Raw genomic sequence first — 14,954 nt, forward strand, 5'->3', positions numbered from 1 at the left:
AACGACCTGTTTTATTTACGAATTTGGAATTGCGTTCGCAGCTGATTTATAAGCTTTGGGTAAACGTCAACGCGGGTGTTAAAACGACTTTAATGTTGCAACCGACGTTTATTTGTTATTACTTACCTTGTAAAAAAAATTCAACATGACGTAGCACCAGCTCACCAAAAAAAAAATCAACACGACGCGGCACCAGCTCACCAAAAAAACCAACAGAGTACATAAGAAACTTATTATATTTTAATATCGACAAAGAGCCATATTTCTGCGTAACGATACAAAAGTCAGAAAACATCACTGAAACACAATGAAAGAAATTCAATAAAAAAATATAAATAAGATTGTACTAGTGAAACCACCGCACGGAAAACACGGTACATTATAATCTTAAACATGATTGAACAGTAATTAGAGAATCCAAACTACTTCCTTACAAAAATACTCAATTCGTTCCCGCAAGAGTCTTCTAAACAGTTGCCACTAATGAAACCTACCATAAAACTGTAGCAACCAAGCCAAATCCGACCTTACGTCACGAGTGTTTTAAGACTTAAAATAAATACAAATGCACTCGCTTGATGAGATATTTACAATGCGACATTTGGTAACGTAACTCTATCCTATCAACCAAACCCAACCTAGCTTAGTACCCCGTTGAGTAGTTCATATTCGCGCTAGCCGCCTCGTTATCCAAATCCAAGAACGGCATCGAGCCCGGACTGAAAATGTTCGCCGGAGGATTCGCCGTCCCGTTCTGATTCGCCAGCATGCACGACGGCGGCTGGTGGTTCTGCTGGTCGATGTGCGGAGACCGCGGCGGCGACGGGCTGTCCAGGGTGATGATGGACGGACTCGCCGGGTACCCCGAGCTGGACACCGACGACGGGCCCGGAGTCGTGGTCACGCGCGACTGGTTGCTGCTCGACGAAATGCTAGTCGTATCTACGAAAATCGTACATTAATGACTGCCATTACCGCGCCGATCGAAACGCACCTGAGAATTTGATGGTGGAGTCGGGCTTCGGGTTGATTATGCGCCGTTTGGCGAGGGGCTCGTCGTCGTCCGAGTCGGAGCAGGTCAAATCGACGATCTTGTCTTTGGATTTGTCGTCTTTGAACTTGTCGGTGGACGAGGTCGCGGTGGTGCCGGAACTCACCACTTCTACAAAACGGAATTAGTATGGTAGTGGGGGTACACGCAGCGTTGAAAGAAATGAGCCCATGGGCGAAAAATTTGTGATTTGTTAATGCGCACTATGTTCACAGGTGAGCTCATTTCTTTCGCTGCTGTCTACCACCACCAGACTCACCGATGTCGTCTCCGATTATCTCAATAGAATCATCAATAGGAACTTTTTCACTTTTCGCGACTTTCTTATCGTTTATGTTGGTACTCCAAGACCCGTCTTTGTGCAGCTGAATCTCGTTCATATCCGGGGATAACGTCGGCGAGCTTAACACCTCTTGGAAATACCCATCGATGACTAAATTATCGTACAGCGCCGGTTTGTCGCAAACCGGGCAGCACCAGGTGGGTTTCCTCTCGTTCATTTGAAGGAACAACGAGGAGTCGAAGCACTGCAAGTGGTTGCAGGTGATGGCGCGACAGGGGGTGGTCATCCGCATCTTCCCCAAAGGACAGATCAAGGAGACGCGCAGGCAAGTGGTGGTGATCTCGGAGTCCGCGTCTTCTTTCAGCTTCTCTTTGACTGTTGGAAAAACAAAGTACTCTTGGGTTTTTCGCGCAAATTCAACTTACTTAAGCCTCTGGTGTGATCGGAATGTTTCGCCCCTTTGGCCTTCAGGCGTTGCAACAGATCTGAAGAAGTCAATTTCTGCACTAAAGCCACAGAGATGGCGTATCCGCGCCCGTAATCCGGCGCCCACTGCACGGTGATCATGTTGGCGACAATGGGGCTCAACTTCACCATAGGGGTGATGTTGACCGGCCGCGGCGGGCGCTTGGGTTCAACCCCCGGTTTGTTGGTCGGAATGGGATTCTGCAACCTCCAATTAACACCCCTCCGAACAACCCCCAAAAAAACTCACCGGTAGAGGGCACGGCTTGTTGTTGACTTTGACGATAACATTGGGCGGGAAATAGTCATCCTGTTCGCACGTCGTCTCCAGAAGACAAAACCTCAACTGCACTTGTTTGATGTAGTCGCATTTGACCCCCTGTCTGATGTCGCGCGAACTCGCAATATCCGTCGCTTGCTGGGGGGTGAGGTGGAAATAAAAAGTCGCCTCTTGCAGGCGCTGGTTGCTTTGAGGGACGAGCGTCGACGGTTTCAGGAGATCCGAGATGATGTCGAAGAAGGGGAGTCTGCGGAATTTTACGTCGGGGTGCACGGGGAAGTTGTTTACCGGGACGCCCCCTGGCTGAGATTTCTGTTGCGCGTATTGCGGGTACGGGTTGTATACGTTCTGGTTGTACATCGACGCTTGGCGACTCTGGAAGGGCGTGCGATTAGACAGAATCCTAAAGCAAATCTAGAAGAAATGTCAACAAATCAAGAAAATCTGACGAAAAATATGAAGAAAACCTGAAGGAAAATCGTTCTCTAAGATAAAAGTTAAAAAGTCATTCTTTATTCCACGAGTGGCTGGTTTAAACACGAGGGTAATGCCATAAACACAGTTTTTAAACGTGTATTCTACAACGTTTTATCTACGATTGTCCTCCACTTCTATTTGGTAAAAAAAATTAATTGGAAATCATGTCATCAAATGTCGTAGATTAATCATAGAAAAATTAATATAAAAATAATAAAATCTTGGCAAGTCACAGCAGGGCTACCAATAGACATGAAAATCTAAAGCCCTCGGTCCTCGATGCAGTATATTCTGTGCATCAGCGTTGTTTGGCATTCTTTTGTTCTGACACTGACACCATTTCGACCAATGTCAGCTCACTAGATTGGATTAATAAAAAGTGATCAGAAAGGATGGGATCAGAACAAGAAGGCTTGCTAAAGTCGTAACAGAAAGCCACAATTTTTGGTAAATAAATGTAACTTTTTATACTGAACGCGATAGTAAACATTCTGCATTAAAAAGGCAACTAAAAATTAGATTTTTGAGGTTAAAATAGTTTAATAACCGTCAAATTAAGCCTTACGTACTCAGTTATCGTCATTTTAAATTTTATTAAAATCCGCTCACAAATAACGAAGATATTGGGCTACAAAGTTTTACATGGGCTACTTTGACGTTGCCTAAAGTTTTTAGCATCAGGGTGGCTATGAAATGTCAAAGAAATGTGCCGCTCATTACACATTACACAAATGTGGATTTAGATTTTTCAACTGACATTTTGTAGTTAACCTCAGTTAGTTTTAGTCGACGTAAGTGACATTAAATAATTTTTAATATTCAAAATCATGCAAAACAATGCATGACAGTAATTCCAGAGCCACTCTTGATGCTACAAACATTTATAAACACCTTGTACAGGTGTTTCCTTTCAATATTAATCTAAGGCGGCGTTGAAATTTGCGGGTGTGTCGTTTCTTACACCAGACGATTTTCGAAATTGGACAAAAAATAAAGACAATCAGACGAAAAATATGAAAAAAATCTGAATGAAGAATTAAAAATAGTTCTTTAAGATACAAATTAAAAAGTCATTCTTTATTGCACGAGTGGCTGATTTAAAACACGAGGATAATGCCATGAACACACTTTGTCAACATGTATCCTACAACGTTTTATCTACGATTGTCCTCCACTTCTAATTACTAAAAAAGTAAATTAGAAATCATCTGTCATCAAATGTCAAATTAAATACAATTTGACAGCCAGTTTCGTAGACAAATCGTAGAAAAATTGATACAAAAATAATAAAATCTTAAAAATTCAAAGCCCCCTGTCCTCGATGCACTAAATTCTACGCATCAGCGTTGTTTGGCATTTTTTTGTTCTGACACTCACCCCATTTCGACCAATCTCAGCTCACTAGATTGGATTAATAAAAAGTGACCCTTCTGATCAGAAAGGATGGGATCAGAACAAGAAGGCTTGCTAAAGTCGTAACAGAAAACCACAATTTTTGGTAGATAAATGTAACTTTTTATACTGAACGCGATAGTCAAAATTCTGAATCAATTCGTGCATTAAAAAGACGACTGAAAATTTATATTTTGAGGTTAAAATAGTTTAATTAATGCCAAATTAAGCCTCACGTACTCAATTATGTTGATTTTAAATTTTATTAAAATCCTCTTACAAATAACGAAGATATTGGGCTAGAAAGTTTTACATCGGCTACTTTGACGTTGCCTAACGTTTTTAGCATCAGGGTGGCTATGATATGTCAAAGAAATGTGCCGCTCATTACAAATAGGGGTTTAGATTTTTAAATCGACATTTTGTACATAACTTCAATCATGAAGCAAAGTAAGTTTTAGTTGACGTAAGTGACAAATTTAAATAATTTTTAATATTCAAAATCATGCAAAACAGTCCATGACAGTTATTCCAGAGCCACCCTCGATGCTCCAAACATTTATAAACACCTTGTACAGGTGTTTCCTTTCAATATTAATCAAGGAGGCGTTGAAATTTTCGGGTGTGTCGTTTCCTACACCAGACGATTTTGCAAATTGGACAAAAAATAAAGACAATCTGACAAAAATTATGAAGATAATCTGAAAGTAAATCGAAGTTAAATAGTCATTTTTATTGCACGCGTGGCTGATTTAATTCGTAAAAAAAGTAAATTAGAAATAATCTGTCATCAAATGTTCAAATAACTACAATTTGACAGCTAATTTCGTAGATAAATCGTAGAAAAAAGAATATAAAAATAATAAAATCTTGAAAATCCAAAGCCCCCTGTCCTCGACGCAGTAAATTCCGCGCATCAGCGTTGTGTGGCATTCTTTTGTTCTGACATTGACCCCATTTCAATCAATGTCAGCTCACTAGATTTGATTGATTAAAAGTGATCCTTCTGATCAGAAAGGATGGGATCAGAACAAGAAGGCCTGCCAAAGTCGTAACAGAAAGCCACAGGCTTCAGAAATGATCTGACACGCTCATTCATCACTTCCCATCTGAACATCAGAAGGATCGCTTTGCGGTCATGGAAAACTGACGTTGATACTTTCGAGCCGCTCAGCGGTCGTGAGTTTTAAGCCCAGCGCCATCTAGATGTGAAAACAACTTACTGCCAATTGTCGACTGTCTATATTGTAGGGATGAACTGTCGCTGTGGTCCTCGGAACAGTTCCTTGCGTTTGAGGCATGCTCAAGTCTTTATTCCCGGGGGATACTGTGGGGGTTGGGACCTGATTCAAGTTCCCACTTTGTCTAGAAATGTAGTGATTAAAGAAGGAAGCTTCTGGAACGACGAGTCTCACTGTATGGTTTTGTAGAGATCTCTGATTTTCTGGTGGATGGGGTGAGACCGCACTCGCAGGAGCTCTAAAGCCCTCTGTTGTAGCTCAGTTTTTCTTCCCGATTTGTTTCTGCCAGCAAAACCCAATAACATCTGCAGCTCAGACACCCGAAACGTAATTAGCATATTCTTAAACAAAAAACAAGAGTTAGGACTCACGGACACACGCAAGGGGGCTCACAAAACGCAAAGAATGTTCCAGATCAGCAACACCACAGATAAAAGCACAAATTAATTATTTCTTACCCGCAACTCATCTATGTTTTCTGACATTTCCCGTCGCTGATCGAGTTCGAAAACAACAAATTTAGCGTCAATTCAACCATTTAAACAAGTGAAGAACACAAAAATGTTGACATCAAGTGCACTGGCGTCGACTGTCACTTTTCAAAGCCAACTGCTCCAACTCGGAGGTGAGACGAAATGGGGGTCCTCCACTTCACGGGGGCACAAAGGGGGCGGATTTCACGTTGCGTGGAAAAAATCCAAACAAACAACCGAATTGAGTTCACAGCAACTCTCACCACGGAAAATGGACTACAAATTGATGCAGGGGTGCCAACAGCTACTCGCGAAGTTTCGGTACCAACCAAACACCGCGAAATGTCACTCGTTAAAATAAGAAAATTCCATAATTAGGTTAATTGGGGAAGTTCAAAGACACGTGCGATTGTTGTCACGTTACAACGGGTAAAATTCCCGTGGAGACACCCTCCCAAACTGCCCCTATTTCAAATGACGATCTAGGGATTTTTACGTTCGGTTGGCAACATTTCCTCAAATTGTTTATCTGTCATTCGAACCGTTCAAAATGTTGATTTTTAACAAATTGTACTCATTCCACTTTATTTTTACGTCCACCGAGAGATTGTAAGACCTAACCTCACTCGCCATGCTCCACGAGACTCTGGTGCAGCTCTGGCACAGCTCCGACAAGTCCGAGGTAGGTGCCCCCTTGTTGTCCCCCAACTTAACTCCCGTTGTAGTTGTCGATCCTGTTCGAGCTCCAGGAGTTCCTGCACCCGGGAGACAAACAGTTGTTGCAAGACATGATGGAGATCGCCGGAAACTACCACTGGATTGTCCGCTTCTGTAACTCCGTTCAGACGGAGAATGGGGCCCAACCGCACGGGTTGTACCTCAAGGCGTTCGGGAATGGCGTCCTCAATGTCTTGGAGGAGTACCGACACGAGATCGTGGCTTTAGAAGAGGCTCTTTTGCAGAACCCCCAGTTGTCTCTCACGTTTATCTTCAGCGCGCTGGAGAAATACCAGGTTTTGTTCAACATGTTGAGGTCTGTGATTGAGGTGCTGCAGAAGGATAATCTCCACGGGTGTCTCCTAATGGGGCGGCTCCACAAGTATATTTATTGTGGGGTTGAGTGTATCGCCAACGCTGCCGAGAAGTAAGGAGGCAGACAAGGGGGCTCACTTATTGTTGTTGGTTTTAGGATCACCCACTCGTTTAATAGTATTTTTTACCGACACCTCTGTAACTGGATTATCTATGGGGACCTGGTGGACCTTCATAACGAGTTTTTTATCTGCGACGGTAAATGCTTTGATGAAGATTTCATGTACCCTGAGCAAATCGAAGAGAAGATTTCCACCCTCTCAGTGGTGGACCGAATTGTAAGAAGCTCCTTCCACCCTTCTTTTAACCCTAACTATTGTAAACGTTCTGCCATTTTTCCTAGAAAATGCAAATGATAAGAATTTGAAATTTTGGGGACAAAAGTAAACGGATAAGACGAATCGAATGCAGGAAGTGGCAGTCAACTTGCTTATTTTAAATAGAACACCCTATATTTTATTGCATTCTTGAATTCTATATGCAAATTCAAGATCACTTTTTATATACCGTGCTATATTTAAATTGCATCATTGCTGAAATATCTCGATTTTTCAAAAAAATTAATTAAATTTACATTACAAAAAAAATATTTCCACAAACATTTTTGAGAATTTTTTATTTCTATTAGACCACCAAATTTGATTATACAAGGTGTTTATAAATGTTTCTAGCATCAAGGGTGGCTATGAAATGTCAAAGAAATTTGCCGCTCATTGCAAATGTGGGTTTCGATTTGTCAACTGACATTTGCATTTAACCTCAAACATGAAGCAAAGTAAGTTTTGAGAAATAAACTGTTCCAGTTGTGGTAGAAAACCTAAAAATCGAAAACTTGGGCACAAAACCGTAACTAAAACGTCATTGAAGTAAGTAACATTATAAATAATTTTCAAGATAGTTATATTCACTATGAAAACAAAGCGGTAAAATAGTGTACGACAGGAATTCCAAAGCCACGCTTGATGCTAGAAACGTTTATAAACACCTTGTAAAAGATCCACATAAAATTGAATTGTTACCATTCCAAAGCATGCTTAAAAAAAATTGAAAACAAAACATTAAAAACACCTCTTTTTTCCGTATTTTTAGTAGAAAATAGGTGTCTAATACATAAAGTTAATGCAAAATATAAATTTGTTTTTTAAGCCTGCTTTGGAATGGTGACAATTCAATTTTATGTGGATCTTTTATAAACAAATTTGGTGGTCTAATAGAAATAAAAAATTCTCAAAAATGTTTGTGAAAATACTTTTCAATTCTATATGCAAATTGAAGATCACTTTTTATATACCGTGCTATATTTAAATTGTATCATTTCTGAGATATCTCGATTTTTCAAAAAAATTAATTAAATTTGCATTACAAAAAAAAATATTTCCCCAAACATTTTTGAAATTTTTTTATTTCTATTAGACCACCAAATTTGTTTATAAAAGATCCACATAAAATTGCATTGTCACCATTCCAAAGCAAGCTTAAAAAAAATTGAAAACAAAAGAGTAAAAACACTTTTTTTCTGTATTTTTAGTAGAAAATAGGTGTCAAATACATAAAGTTAATGCAAAATTTCATTGTACGTTTGAATTGTGCTTATTTTCCAATTAACGTGGCGATTTTGAAATTGATTATATGTAGAGTACTTATTTCGGAAAGAAAATTTCACTTCTGTTGTAAATTTTTTTTTACAAATATCAAGATATCTCTGAAATGGTTCAATTTTAGTACAAGGTGTTTATAAATGTTTCTAGCATCAAGGGTGGCTATGAAATGTCAAAGAAATTTGCCGCTCATTACAAATGTGGGTTGCGATTTTTCAACTGACATTTGCAGTTAACCTCAAACATGGAGCACAGTAAGTTTTGAGAAATAAACAGTTCTAGTTGTGGTTTAAAACCTGAAAATCAAAAACTTGGACACAAAACTGTAACTGAAACTTCGTTGACTTAAGTAACAATGTAAATAATTTTTAAGATAGTTATATTCACTATGAAAACAAAGCGGCAAAATAGTGCATGGCAAGAATTTCAGCGCCACCCTTGATGCTAGAAACATTTATAAACACCTTGTATAACAGATTATACAAGATGATTATAAATGTTTCTAGAATCAAGGGTGGCTATGAAATGTCAAAGAAATTTGCCGCTCATTACAAATGTGGGTTTAGATTTTTCAACTGACATTTGGAGTTAACCTCCATCATAGAGCATAGTTAATTTGGAAAAAAACTGTTCTAATTATGGTTTGAAACTTGAAAATTAAAGACTTGAACTAAAAATTGTAACTGAAATGTCATTGACGTGAGTAACTTTTTAAATGTAATTAAATATAGTCATATTCACTATAAAAACAATGCAGCAAAATAGTGCATGGCAGGAATTTTATAGCCACCTTGATGCTAGAAACATTTATAAACACTTTGTACATAAAGTGACCCATAATTTGGATGTAGAATCGGAAAATGCAATAATATATGGGGTGTTCCGTTTTAAGTAAGCAAGTTGACTACTACTTCCGGCATAACCTGAAGTGTCACGAATATGTGAATATTGTCATTCGATTTGTTTTATTCGCTTATTCTTGTTCCCAAAATTTCAAATTCTCATCTTTTGAAGTTCATGAGAAAAATGTCAAAACATACATACATACAGGGTGCACGCGAAATAATGAAAAAGTTACCTGAAATAATTACGAAAAATGTGCAAATGTCCTCCTTTAGACAATCAAATTCAGTTTAATTCGTAAAGAAAACAGTTAAAACTTTAGGTTAAAACCACTGACAAAGAATAAAAAAAATCTAACTCAAAATAATCCAAAATTGAACAAGTTAAACTGACTGGAACTCCGATAAATAACTTTGCCACTTGTTTATTAGCGTTTTTGTTCCCAACTTTTTGATGGCCTGAACTGAACTTGACAATGAACTGACGCACCCTAATAGACCTCAGTGGCGCGCACTCATTTCTGCAGAAAACTTTAATAATTTTTTTCGCGAAACGCGAAATTTGGCTATTATGACAAACTGCTTTGTATGATATTGGGGTTAAAATCGTTGCACTTTATTCGGGTTTTAAAGGGTTAATAAAATTGATTGTAGAGGCACCGAATCCGGCACCCCGCCCCCGTGAGAAAATTCTACATCAACTGGAACATGGTGCCCATGTTCATCTCAGAGGACACAGCCGAAAGTATTTTGTTCATGGGCCGCATCGTCTGGATCGTGCGAAATAACCCGAAGAAGTCCATGGAGGACCAGTACCAGACCAAATGCCAACGAGAAGTTTGGGAAGGGAAAGACATCGAGTACTACAAGAAGGTCCAAGCGCTGGAGAAACAAACTTTTGACCAGGTGGAGTTCCAGAGGACCATCGAAGAGTGCAGGGTCAAACTCACCAAAGTAAAGTCGCGAGGAGTGTCAAAATGAACTTAACGTTCGCGTTCTAGTATTTGTGGTCCGTTATGTTGAACGAAGGGAATTTGAGACAACACCTGCAGCTCATCCGAGACTATTACGCCCTTGGAAGAGGCGAGTTGTTCCACCAGTTCATCGCCGTGGCGGAGGATCACATAAGAAGCACAACCCTCGACCACAACACGTACAATTTGAACTTTATTTTTCTGGAAACTGCCCGGAAGATTTATGGGGAAAACGACCGGACGTACTTGCGGTTCGAGCTCAGCACCTCCAAGTCGGAAACCACAAGTTAGTGCCGGAGTTGTCTTTCACTATTTTACTATTGAGATTTTCAGGTAACCCCTGGTCGAAAATTCAGCTCAATTTTGAGATTAACTGGCCGCTGCACATCGTTTTTCATCCGAAGTCGATGGAACTGTACAACAAGTTGTTTTGTTACTTGTTGCGGCTAAGGAAGACGCAGATGCACCTGCAGAAGCTGTGGCAGGCGCACATGGCGGGGAAACAGAATATGTAAGTTCCACGTGGTGTGGTCAACTTCAGAAAAGTTCATATTTTCTTTAGTTATATTTGCAGTTTCACAATTTGTATGAGTTAGGTTTGATGTGCTTTTTGATGTTGTTGCAGCAGCACTGCTAGACATGTTCATTTTCAATAATTCAACACGTCTTTGTTGCAATTTACAGGAGTTTGTCGATTTGATTTTACCCAAATAATTATAAAATTGGGGGTAATGTCGGTATCTTGATGTAATTTGCAAAACTATGGATAGATGGCGCCACCATAGATCGGCCAAAACTGTTTGCTTTTGAGGGCTAAAAATTCCATTTTCAATTTAAGTCGCCTAAAAATTGTATTTTTGATAACGTGGTGTGGTGGTGATCTAATTAAGGAATTGTAGCGACCGGCGGGTGTGGACCCTCCGCCAGCACTTGATCTTCCTGGTTAACAACCTGCAGTACTACCTCCAGGTGGACGTGATAGAAGCTCAGTTTTCCCTCCTCCTGAAGGCCGTAGAGAGCGCCAACGAGTTCGAAGATATAATCAAACTCCACCACGAGTTCATTAGTAACCTCCTGGCGAAGACCTTCGTCTTGACGCCGGACGATGTAAGTAGCGATGCGACGCGTCCTCAATGTCTTTCACGATTTTGCAGAGCCACACGTACCAGAACAAGCATCGCCTCCACCAAACTCCGGCGGTGCAAAACGTCCCAAGCAAGGTGTACAATGTCATCATCCGCCTCCTGGAGCTGTGCGACAAGTTCTGTCTGGCCGCGAGTACCTGGGGCGCGGAGTTAACAGAGCCGGAAGTTTGCGAGTTCGAGGAGTTTCAGAAGCGCACGGATATTATAGTCGAGTCGCTACTTTTCATTCTGTCGAAGTTGCACGAGAAGGCCAACGGGCCCCATCTGGTTCAGTTGCTGCACCAGTTGGACTTCAATCGGTACTTCAGTAAGAGCAAAGTGGATTTCAACTTGTCGAATAACGCGTAAAGTGGGGAAATGACGACAGTGCCGGTAAAGGAGAAGTGGACTTTATTGTGGGCAGAATTGGGAAATCGTGCAGTAATGGGGGTATTAATGCACGATTTTGTACCACTGCCGTGGGAGCGGAATCTAACATTATAACAACCTCAGACTTTGCTCTTGATACGAAACTTTAATAAATATTACCATAACACGTAACCAAACCAGTGGAAAAAATAGTGTAAACACCTCACTTATACATTTTGGTGCTCAGACTTTTTTCGCTTGCCAAAACAAGAAACACATAAAAAAGTGAATATACTGAAGAAGAAGTTTAAGATTGAGTTCCACTTGTACACATTTTGCTGCTCCATCAATATTTTCGTTTGTCTGAAGAGGAAACAAGCGCAGAAGGACGATTATTCTGGATAAAAGGTACTTTTTTGAGGAAGAAACGATCAATGGTGTCGCATTTTGCACTTTCTTCTTCTGACAACGAGAAGATGTGCAAGATTGCGTTGCGCTTGTACACATTTTGTTGCTCAATCAGACTTTTTTTACTTGTCAGAAGAAGAAACAAACGCAAAAAGTTAAAAATACTGAAGTGCACGGATAAACTGGATTTCAACTTGTCGAATAACGCGTAAAGTGAGGAAATGACGACAGTGCCGGTAAAGGAGAAGTTGACTTTATTGTGGGTAGAATGGGGAAATCATGCAGTAATGGAGGTATTAATGCACGATTTTGTACCACTGCCGGGGGAGCGGAGTCTAACATTATAACAAGCTCAGACTTTGCTCTTGATACGAAGCTTTAATAAATATTATCATAACACGTAACCAAACGAGTGGAAAAAATAGTGTAAACACCTCACTTATACACATTTTGCTGCTCAGACTTTTTATCTTGCCATAAGAAGCAAAAAGGTGAAAATACGGAAAAAGAAGTGCAAGATTGAGTTCCCCTGTAGACATTTTGCTGCTCAATCAGCCGTTTTTCGTTTTCCCAAAGAAGAAACTAGCACAGAAGGAAATTATTCAGGATCTAAGGTACTTTTCTGAAGAAGAAACGATCAATGACGATACATTTTGCAGATTCCTCTTCTGAAAATGAAAAGATGTGCAAGATTGGATTGCGCTTATACACATTTTGCTGCTCAATCACACTTTTTTCGCTTGCCTGAAGAAGAAACAAACGCAAAAAGCTAAAAATACTGAAGTGCACGGATAAACTGAGGAAATGATGACAGTGCCGGTAAAGTAGAAGTGGACTTTATTGTGGGCAGAATTGGGAAATCGTGCAGTAATGGGGGTATTAATGCACGATTTTGTACCACTGCCGGGGGAGCGGAATTTAACATTATAACAACCTCAGACTTTGCTCTTGTTACAAAACGTTAATAAATATTACCATAATACGTAACCAAACCAGTGGAAAAAATAGTGTAAACACCTCACTTATACATATTTTTTTGCTCAGACTTTTTTCGCTTGCCAGAACAAGAAACCGCAAAAAAGTGAAAATACTGAAGAAGAAGTGTAAGATTGCGTTCCACTTGTACACATTTTGCTGCTCAATCAGTATTTTCGTTTGTCTGAAGAGGAAACAAGCGTAGAAGGATGATTATTCAGGACAAAAGGTCCTTTTCTAAAGAAGAAACGATCAATGGTGTCGCATTTTGCACTATCTTCTTGTGAAAACGAGATGTGCAAGATTGAGTAGCGCTTATACACATTTTGCTGCTCAATCAGACGTTTTTCGCTTGGTAAAAGAGGAAACAAAAGTAGAAGAAGTTTAAGATTAAGTGTCGCTTGTATTTCGTTTCGCCGAAGAGTGGAGAAGAAAGATTATTCAGGATAAACGTTACTTTTCTGAAGAAACGATCAATAGTGACTCATTTTGCACATTCTTCTTCTCAGAATCAGAAGATTTACAATATTGAGTTCCCCTTGTACACACTTTGCTGCTCAATCAGCCTTTTTTCGTTTGTCCGGAGAGAACAAGCGCAGAAAGTCAAGATAAAAGGTACTTTTCTGAGGAAGAAACAATCAATGGTGACGCATTTTGCACTTTCTTCTTCTGAAAACCAGAAGATGTGAAAGATTGGGTTACGCTTATACACATTTTGCTGCTCAATTAGACTTTTTTACTTGTCAGAAGAAGAAACAAACGCAAAAATACTAAAGTGCAGTGGATTTCAACTTGTCGAATAACGCGTAAAGTGAGGAAATGACAACAGTGCCGGTAAAGTAGAAGTGGACTTTATTGTGGGCAGAATTGGGAAATCGTGCAGTAATGGGCCATTAATGCACGATTTCTCACCACTGCCTGGGAAGCGGAAACATAACAACCTCAGACTTTGCTCTTGATACAAAAAAACGTTAATAAATATTACCATAACACCACTGGAAAAAATAGTGTAAAAACCTCACTTCTTCTTCATAACCTTCATAAACAAAACCATATCTAAAACAAAGTGATTAACGCCTGAAAACCAACAAAACTCTTCTTACTTATAAAGACAACAACAACAACAAGCAACATAATCCACATCCAACACTTCCACGCTCTTTTGGAGTGCTCAGCTAATTTATTAGATTCGCTACTTAATTTCACGTAGTTTTCATCGGTGAGTTGTGCAGACCGCGACACCAATTCCGTGTCTTTCTTAATGATCTTATTGGCCAGCTGCGATTGTTCCTTCAAGCTTTTGGTGAGTATCAACATGTCTTCGGTGATTTTCTGTTGAACATTCTGGTGGTAATCAATAATCTGGTCTAAATCGTCCGAAGGAAGCGTCTGGGGGTTTCGGTGTCTCAACCCAAGGAGGTCTTCGCGGAGGAGCTCCGACTCACTCTCAGTCTCGCGACTGGTTGTCATGCCTAGGTCGGATTTAATTGAGGCTATACGGCGTTGGTAGGTCACCAGGAAGTCGTTATTGGGGCTAAAGGGGGCCAATTAGTTCCAATTCTAAGAGAATGAGTGCTTACTCTAGCGTTTTCTTGACTTCTTGGTACATATCTTCGAGGGATTTGACGTACTTTGGCATTCTTTCGTCGTCCTTCTGCTTGCTCTTGCACATGAGCTCGCATTTCGCCAACAAGCGGCGGAGGTTGACTTCTTGGCGCGACAGCCCCATCTAAGAAAATTGATCAAGGGGGCGAAACAAACAAGTGATACTCACCTTATCGTCACTTTTGCAGGAACATCACGTTGGGAACAATCTTAATTTGACGTGTTCTTTCCGCATTTGACAGTTCGAATTTCGAGGTTAGACGTCACGGTGACAGTGACAGTTCGGAGGTCACAACAAAGATGTT

The 14,954-nt window shown here is 40.1% G+C and overlaps 3 protein-coding genes across 3 annotated transcripts; 1 reads left to right on the forward strand and 2 right to left on the reverse strand.

Annotated features, from left to right (window-relative positions):
- Window positions 1-218: 218 nt before the first annotated feature.
- Window positions 219-5,739, reverse strand: Su(var)2-10 (E3 SUMO-protein ligase Su(var)2-10). Its single transcript, XM_088041309.1, has 8 exons — window positions 5,648-5,739; window positions 5,364-5,530; window positions 5,172-5,313; window positions 2,050-2,454; window positions 1,760-2,000; window positions 1,311-1,709; window positions 995-1,162; window positions 219-942 (listed from the first exon to the last, which is right to left on the reverse strand). The coding sequence occupies exons 1-8, from the start codon at window positions 5,672-5,674 to the stop codon at window positions 644-646; spliced, it is 1,848 nt and encodes a 615-aa protein (XP_087897435.1). The 5' UTR covers window positions 5,675-5,739; the 3' UTR covers window positions 219-643.
- A 391-nt stretch (window positions 5,740-6,130) lies between these two features.
- Window positions 6,131-11,893, forward strand: Grip75 (gamma-tubulin complex component 4). Its single transcript, XM_088041297.1, has 8 exons — window positions 6,131-6,344; window positions 6,388-6,806; window positions 6,852-7,032; window positions 9,849-10,148; window positions 10,196-10,454; window positions 10,502-10,679; window positions 11,068-11,275; window positions 11,323-11,893. The coding sequence occupies exons 1-8, from the start codon at window positions 6,294-6,296 to the stop codon at window positions 11,659-11,661; spliced, it is 1,935 nt and encodes a 644-aa protein (XP_087897423.1). The 5' UTR covers window positions 6,131-6,293; the 3' UTR covers window positions 11,662-11,893.
- Window positions 11,894-13,879: 1,986 nt separating this feature from the next.
- Window positions 13,880-14,951, reverse strand: Use1 (Vesicle transport protein Use1). The gene is made up of 4 exons (XM_088041337.1): window positions 14,819-14,951; window positions 14,625-14,773; window positions 14,148-14,578; window positions 13,880-14,100 (listed from the first exon to the last, which is right to left on the reverse strand). Exons 2-4 carry the CDS (start codon window positions 14,771-14,773, stop codon window positions 14,063-14,065), a joined length of 618 nt encoding a protein of 205 aa, XP_087897463.1. The 5' UTR covers window positions 14,819-14,951; the 3' UTR covers window positions 13,880-14,062.
- Window positions 14,952-14,954: the final 3 nt, after the last annotated feature.

This window comes from Gnatocerus cornutus, chromosome 1, assembly GCF_029298725.1.
Source record: "Gnatocerus cornutus isolate USDA-ARS CGAHR chromosome 1, icGnaCorn1.1, whole genome shotgun sequence".
In the NCBI taxonomy this organism is placed as follows: Eukaryota; Metazoa; Arthropoda; class Insecta; order Coleoptera; family Tenebrionidae; genus Gnatocerus; species Gnatocerus cornutus.

What these genes read in the sequence shown, in the direction of transcription:
- Grip75 (XM_088041297.1), top strand. Translation starts at nt 6,294, where the DNA reads ATGCTCCACGAGACTCTGGTGCAGCTCTGGCACAGCTCCGACAAGTCC. An exon ending in ACAGCTCCGACAAGTCCGAG is followed by an intron (nt 6,345 to 6,387) that starts GTAGGTGCCCCC and finishes CTCCCGTTGTAG; the next exon opens with TTGTCGATCCTGTTCGAGCT. An exon ending in CTCCAAGTCGGAAACCACAA is followed by an intron (nt 10,455 to 10,501) that starts GTTAGTGCCGGA and finishes TGAGATTTTCAG; the next exon opens with GTAACCCCTGGTCGAAAATT.
- Use1 (XM_088041337.1), bottom strand. Translation starts at nt 14,773, where the DNA reads ATGGGGCTGTCGCGCCAAGAAGTCAACCTCCGCCGCTTGTTGGCGAAA. An exon ending in GAAGTCAAGAAAACGCTAGA is followed by an intron (nt 14,579 to 14,624) that starts GTAAGCACTCAT and finishes GGCCCCCTTTAG; the next exon opens with CCCCAATAACGACTTCCTGG. An exon ending in TGTTGTTGTTGTCTTTATAA is followed by an intron (nt 14,101 to 14,147) that starts GTAAGAAGAGTT and finishes ACTTTGTTTTAG; the next exon opens with ATATGGTTTTGTTTATGAAG.